Raw genomic sequence first — 7854 nt, 5'->3', positions numbered from 1 at the left:
TGTGAATGTTCCTGCAAAAAGTTTGCCGAAATTGTAAGTGTAGACGCGGCGAGTTACGATGTACAAAGCTTTGCGCATGTAATGGAGATTGCAGTGAAGAGCCAATCAGTCATGATTCGATTAACTTAGATACATATTCGGATGATGAAAATACAGAAGTTGATACTAATTTTCTGTTTAATGATGATTGTTTGATGATTAAAGAGTACTTACCTTAGATTCATATGAAATGTACATAATTTTTTTTGGTCTTACCTTATTATTTACCGACTATTACATTTTTCTTACTATAGTTCTCATAACTTTTTCCAATTTTTTATGTTTATAAAGAAGTTAAATGTTGTGTAAAATTATTGTTCAATTAAAATTTTTAATAAAATCTAATTAATTTTTTAAATAGTGAAAAAAAATTTTTTTTTGAACAAAATGTTTGTGTCCCGTTATTTTTCAGTAGCAAATCATGTTATCTATCAATATCCAAAACGGCTTGCTGGGGTCCGGAAGTGAAATAATTTTTCACTAACCGACCTCACTATTACACTACTAAACGGTTTTTAAAAGCACATTAATATTACGCTACAAACAGCTCTACAAACGGTTCTTAGTATTACTCATTAATAATACAACACAAAACAGAACGATGCGATACAAAAAAATATTATAATGTCATAATTATAATTATATAATAATAATAATATATAATAATTATAATTATATATTATAATGTCAATAACGTTCTACCTCGGGTAACTGGTTCTCTGGACGCTAAACGAAGATTGAGTGATAATGTCAATTACAACACTACCATTCCAAACTAATCTTAGTACGAGACGATAACTCACATACATACTAAAAGGAAACGCTCATTTCATTCGAACCCAACGTGCCAATCCCAAAGACCAGGTACACCAGCACCCAACACGAGCAACACACGATACAACACATGTCCACTATCGGATTGTTATAATACTCGCTGTCGTAACTGATTTACGACGCGACGGGTTCAAATCGAATCGCTATTTACAAAATCACGAATTTCACTAATCACGAATATCACTAATCACGAATATCATTAATCACGAATATCACTAATCACGAATATCACTAATCACGAATATCACTAATCACGAATATCACTAATCGCTAATCTTCTTGCGACGTGCGCTTATATACTTTTCGCAAGCGTCGTTTCTAGATTCTTCTAGATGGTCCGATTCTAGCATACTCTAGAATGCTCCAGTCACTAGAACATTCTAGAATACGCTAGAATCTAGTGCGTTCGGTAGCACGGTTATAACAGTATATAAATTGTTAATGTAATAATTATATATTTATTATCTAATGCTTATTAACCACAAGCAGTAGTTCTATGCAATCGTATTTTCCACTCTGATCCCAATTGATTGCATTTACATTCACATGTTTGAATTTTTTATAATTCGTTCAATGAATTTATATTTAACTTCAAATACGTTCTGTTCTAATTTGTTTTATATTTTGTCCTAAGAGGAGTTTTAGGTTTTCATTAGAAATGTATCGTTGGTGATGATTCTGCATTCAAAGATTTAAAGATTAACTGAGTGATGAGATAGATATGCACCAGTATAATAGCTAAGCATTCATCTAAATTTTCTTCTATTAAAAGTGTTTTTTTTGAATCACTCACAAAATAAAAAGCACTGATTTGTTAACCAATGAATTGATATTTATTAAATACAATATTTCATAATATTACATCAACCCAATTAATCAATCAGCAGTCGGTCGGTCGGTCGGTCGGTCGGACGGTCGGTCGGTCGGTCAGTCAGTCAGTAAGTCAATCAATCAATCAGTCAATCAACCATCAAACCAATCGGCTAACCTTCAAGAGAGTGACCACGGATTGTTGACCTTCCTTGTTGAGCATGCACGTGTAGGGGTACATCATCTTGAACATCTTCAACTGGTCGAAGTCAGGTGCTTGCCTCTGTATCGGGAAGATAACATTTCATGACGATGTGGTTGGTGATGAGTGGTGATGATGTGAGGATAGTAATCATCACATGGTGAAGATGTTGATGTGGTAGGGATGGGATGATGCTTTGCGATGACGATAATGATGACGATTACAATGATGATGACCCCAGTAATGAGATAAGCAGTGCTGGCACATCGACCAGGATAGCAGAATGGTCTAGGCGCCCAGTTCTGCTGTTGCGGTGATCGGTTTCAAATGCAAGAAGACCCTCATCCATCACACCAAACGAACCATAAAGTCGTTTGACTAACTAATTAACCGATTATTCAATCAATCAAACAAACAACAGCGTCTCAGCCAGCCGGCAAACCAATCAGTCAACCAACCATTCAGACATCCGATCAATCCTCGTTTATAGTCTCCATCCAATCAATCCTCGTTTATAGTCTCCATCCAAACAATCCTCGTTTATTGTCTCCATCCGATCAATCCTCGTTTATAGTCTCCATCCAATCAATCCTCGTTTATAGTCTCCATCCGATCAATCCTCGTTTATAGTCTCCATCCGTCATGGGTCGGACATCCAATCAACATCCAGACATCCAAATCTCAAACATCCAATCAACTGACCAAAATGTGAGGTATGCAGGCGAGGTTGTCAACGGGGAAATCTGGTAGGCCGGAGTTTCTGCTGTCGGTAGTGGTCAGGGCCAGTCCCACTGATAGCATGCGGGTCAGTCTGATGTTGGCGGTGGGGTGATGATGATGTGGTGGTGGTGGTGATATGTGGTGATGATGACGATGTGGTGATGATGAGAATGACGATGTGGTGATGATGATGATGACGATGTGGTGATGATGATGATGACGATGTGGTGATGATGATGATGACGATGTGGTGATGATGATGATGACGATGTGGTGATGATGATGATGTGTTGATCACTTTGGTCAGTTGATGATATGGTGACGAAGGTGAGTGAAGTGTGATGATGTAATGGTGTGGTGAAGTGTGGTGATGATGATGAGGCAATGGTGTAGCGATGTGTGGTGTGGTGTGGATGCGTAATGAAGATGATGTGGTGATGATGTGAAATGATGATGAAGTGACTGAAACATGACCATGGAATGGGGCATGCTAATGATGATGAGAACTGCTAATGAAGATAACGCTGATGATAATGGTGATGGCAATCTCAATGATGCTGGTGATGTTCACAATGGGGACAACCCCAAAAAATTGTGATGAAAATGACGATGTGATACTGTGTTGACGATCCGACAGACTGCTTACACATCAAGGGGAATGTTGGCTGACATGTTCCTCTTCAACAATTCCAAGTTCTCCTGTGTGGTGAAAACAAATTCACCAAGTAATTCAAAAATCTATCATCGCATATATAAACTACAATACAAATAAGTAGCATTATAGCAAAATTTTCTGAAATAATAGTAAACCAGCCTGGTAGACCCAGCTGTGCACATCCCTGGCCTGAAACCTTGACCTTAGAGGGGGGTCAAGGGGGTTGCCACGGTAACGAGGAACAGGCAAGCCAAGGGCAATAACGCGGAAATTAGGATCAACTCGGACTAGTTTTAATGACTCCAATTGGTCAGGCGTATTTTCCTTGAAGGTCGAGTGAGGAATTAAAATGAGAAACGGAAATAAGTAACATGAAAACCTAGCTAATGGTGAAAGATTTCCACGTGATCATTCGAAACAGCGCGCTACAAACATGCAGCAGGCAAAAGATAATCATCGCCCCTACCATCAACCACTGACTTTCAAGAGCCTATCATATCGGTCGGCAGCCATCAGGAACCTCCCATCGTCCAATTGCATCTCTCGATTCTCCAGGAGATTATTCAAAACAGGCAGCACGTTCCTTTCTGCCTTCTCGATTCCCTCCAAAATTAAGACACGCCCCTCGATGGCGGCTCTCACTGCACACTGGCCATTCATTAACATAATTTATTCAGAAGGTAGGCATGTTTAAAATTAGCGAGAACATTACGTAAAAAAAGTGAATTCCAATCATTATAAATGTATTGACAATGAAGTTGATGAATGACCAAAACAATAGGAATTAAAACATTAAGACACTGATGTCTATTGCAAAGATGATAATGTGAAGATGATAATGTGAAGATGATGATGTGAAGATGATGATGTGAAGATGATGATGTGAAGATGATGATGTGAAGATGATGATGTGAAGATGATGATGTGAAGATGATGATGTGACGATGATGATGTGAAGATGATGATGTGACGATGATGATGTGAAGATGATGATGTGAAGATGATGATGTGAAGATGATGATGTGACGATGATGATGTGAAGATGATGATGTGAAGATGATGACGATAACGTTATCATTGATAATGAGAATATAGGCTCAGTTAAAGAGATAACAACTTACTGAACTTATTTATCAGCTTAATTAATATTCATGACCCACCCACCTGCCCCAAGCAGACCAGACCCCACCTCCCTGCCAGACAGACTTACTTCCATTTCTCTATATTACATCACGAGCCCCAACAATTATTACTCATTCATTCAAACAGAATCCCAATATTCTTTCATTTCGTTCCCTTCTTCTCCCATCTCCTCCTCTCCTCTTACTTTCTTTCCTGCAGTCTCTCTGATTTTACCACTCTCCTTCGCTCTTTCTCTTTTCACTTACTCTCACTCTTTCTTTTTCACTTTCTCTCACTCTCTCTTTTTCAATTTCTTTCACTTTCTCTTTGTCACTTTCTCTCACTTGATTTGCATCAATATCTCTGCAAAACTTTGCCAATGCATGACGTAATCATTATCACCAGTATCATCATCACCACCATCGTCGACATCGTCATCTTCATCATCATCATAATCATTATCGTCATCATCATCACCATCATCGTCATTACCATCATCATCATCATCATCTCCATCATAATAGTCGTCGTCATCATCGTCATCATCATCGTCATCATCATCTCCATCATCATCATCCTCGACATCATCATCTCCATCATCATCATGGCCAGCAGCACCGACCTGATCGACGTAGACAGCACTGCCCCTCGTGATCTCCCTCCTCTGCTTCAGGTCGTTGTCCGTCACGTCTCGAGACAGAGAGATGTACTCGCACTCCCTCCCAACCACTTCCTGTTTCGTGGAGAGGTGATGACGACGATGACGATGGTGATGACGACGATGACGATGAGGATGGTGATGACGACGATGAGGATGGTGATGATGACGATGATGACGTTGATGGTGATAATAATCACACCTACGACTTCCTGTTTGGTTTGGAGAAGTGACGATGATGATGACGATGATGAGGATGATGTTAATGGCGATAATATCCATGACACTGACAATGCTTAACAACAACCGCCACTACATTAACGACGACAATAATAACATCCCATTTCTCAAAGCCATCCCAAAAGGCAGTAGATAGTGGCGACTGCAAATACGAAAGTGATGACGACGACGATGAGAACAGATATCGAGAGCAATGAAAGCATCTGAATAACTGAAGAAACGACCTAACCCTAGCCCCAGGCAGAATGTGTGGACAAGTTACATGATGCACATTTTAATGCATACTTTAATCTCAACCGCTATCTCATTGAGATGATAAATACCATAAAAAAAAAATGGATTATTTCACGAACGAACCAGATACATCATGGCCAGGTTTCTTCGGAATGAACCAGGGGGTCCAATGAGGAAGACATCTTGTCCTAGCAAGTCCTAATTTTTAAAAATATAAATCCTTTTAATTTGTTGTTTTTTTTTCGTTTAACAAAATTTTATAATTTTATAAATCAATCTGTGCATTAATAGTAATTAAAATTATTTAGAAATAAATTTTGATTCTTTTGAATGATAACAATAATATGACCTAAAAAAAATAATTATAAAATTAAAATACAATTAACATCTAATATTATTAGTTAATCGCAAATAATAACCATTAAATATTAATTATTCACAATTTATTAATTAAATAAATAAACAAATAATTAATTAACTGATAACTATATATATTTATAATAACATATTTAATTCACCCATATATAAATTAACTACATAGAAACTATTGATCGATTAATCAATGTTCATACTCTAACCAACAAAACTTTCTCTAATTATTGCCCAGCCAGTCACCAAAAAAAGGTCGTCAGCCAGACATTATGACCAAAAAAGGAGCCACAAATCTTATAAAAAAAATTATTCCCCTGATCAAAAAAATGTGCTATTAAAGTACATATGCGGCCCTTCAAAGGTAAAATAGTTCTTCTCAATGTGGCCCTCACGGCAAAAAGTTGGCCCACCCCTGATCTAAAGCATTGTTTTTATGATAATTGTTTAAACTAATTAATTAACTAATTAATTAACTAATTAATTAATTAATTAATTAGTTAATTAATTAATTAATTAATTAACGTTAACAAACAACCTTCTGCATAATCCACCTAAGGTGACTTAGTGTGGTCTGAGATAGAGATTCTGGCTCTGCATGTTCAGTAAATATGTTTAAAGAATCATCGATAAAAAAACATATTAACGCATGAAATGTTCAGACCTATTCTGGGCTAGATTTTCATGTGGGGGCATGTATTTCACTGCGTTAATATCTATTATCATACATAACATACACACACACACGCACACACACACACACACACACATACACATACCATACATACACACTTATGTATAATACTCAATTATATATGTATAGACATTGTACATGAATGGATGTTTTACAACAGATGTGTATAGAAAACAAATTAATAAATTAACTTTTAAAAAAATTATGCAATTTTTGTTGAATATGTTTATGAAAAGCAAAGCACATTGGCTTTTTATTTTATGTACAATAATGAAATTACTTGAAAGGTTAATTTAAATTAAAATTAAACTGAATACTGTATAATAATGGAACCAGATGGGGGCATTTTGGCTTCTTGATGGTCAGTGTCACATCACCAATACTCACCTTACCATCATCAGCTTGGCCTGCATAGCGGTGCCGATAGAAGATATAAGTAAGGTTAGGGGGTAAAAAAATTCATTTTGGTAGAAACAATTTATCTGGTTATTCATGCTATAAATCTAACTCTAACATCTTTAAATTTGTTTCATTTTTTAATTCAATTAAAACAAAAAAAAACAATCAATTTATTTCAAATATAATACACATTTTTATATAAATATTAAAATATGGCTTATTTATCTTTGTATCATATCTCATACTCATTCATTCATTCATATAATTCAATCATTATTGCCTTTTTAGTGCAAGCCTAAATTACTCTAATCTAAATTTTTTGTTAATGAACTATGAAGTATGAAGAGAAAACAAACTACTTTTATTTTACCAAAATAAAAAACAATATGATGCATGTGAAGTGAACAATGACATGAGGAAAGAACATTACAAAACGGTTCTGCCCACCTGTGCCAAACGATCTACAACTGCTGACGACGTGATGGAGCCGCCGGACAACTTTTGCTCTAACTACTTTTTTAGAGATAGAAAATGATGATGCTATTGAAAATATTAATGCTGGCATGGCTTTTATTTAAAATTTGACGATTCAAACATAAGGCAAATATTTTCATGATTTAAAACAAATAAATCTTTAGAGAAAAAAAAACTTTCGTTGCGAATGTTTAGTAAAATAATAAAATATAAAAAACAGATTCTAAAATTCAATTTTCATTCAAAGTCATTTTTTAGTTACACGTTGTTAAAAGTTAATTTTTTTTAAAGGTGATGGGATGGGCCATTCTTTCGCACAATCGTTTCTTATTTTTAATCATTAATCATTTTATTTTTTTCACTTTGAATCATTTATATGGAATAAAATCACCGTTTATTTAATT

General features: G+C 35.8%; 2 protein-coding genes across 2 annotated transcripts in view; one reads left to right on the top strand and one right to left on the bottom strand.

Moving 5' to 3' along the window:
* Positions 1 to 512, top strand: part of HELRODRAFT_179007 (hypothetical protein) — a gene marked incomplete at both ends in the record, with an annotated part of 2382 nt that extends 1870 nt beyond the window's left edge. Inside the window, one exon of the mRNA XM_009027868.1 lies at positions 452 to 512. Within this exon, the coding sequence (XP_009026116.1) occupies positions 452 to 512 (61 nt within the window). The remainder of the gene's footprint in view (positions 1 to 451) is intronic.
* Positions 513 to 1464: 952 nt separating this feature from the next.
* HELRODRAFT_179006 (hypothetical protein) lies at positions 1465 to 6923 on the bottom strand (the record flags this gene model as incomplete). The annotated part of the gene is made up of 11 exons (XM_009027867.1): positions 1465 to 1502; positions 1891 to 1966; positions 2588 to 2696; positions 3252 to 3304; positions 3429 to 3584; positions 3741 to 3908; positions 4649 to 4753; positions 5005 to 5115; positions 5638 to 5712; positions 6422 to 6477; positions 6911 to 6923. The coding sequence occupies 11 exons, from the start codon at positions 6921 to 6923 to the stop codon at positions 1465 to 1467; spliced, it is 960 nt and encodes a 319-aa protein (XP_009026115.1).
* Between the last annotated feature and the right edge of the window lie 931 nt (positions 6924 to 7854).

The sequence above is a fragment of the Helobdella robusta genome (assembly GCF_000326865.2).
Source record: "Helobdella robusta unplaced genomic scaffold HELROscaffold_51, whole genome shotgun sequence".
Taxonomy (NCBI): Eukaryota; Metazoa; Annelida; class Clitellata; order Rhynchobdellida; family Glossiphoniidae; genus Helobdella; species Helobdella robusta.
The sequence above is the reverse complement of the archived record's forward strand: the minus strand, read 5'-3'. Positions and strand labels throughout refer to the sequence as shown.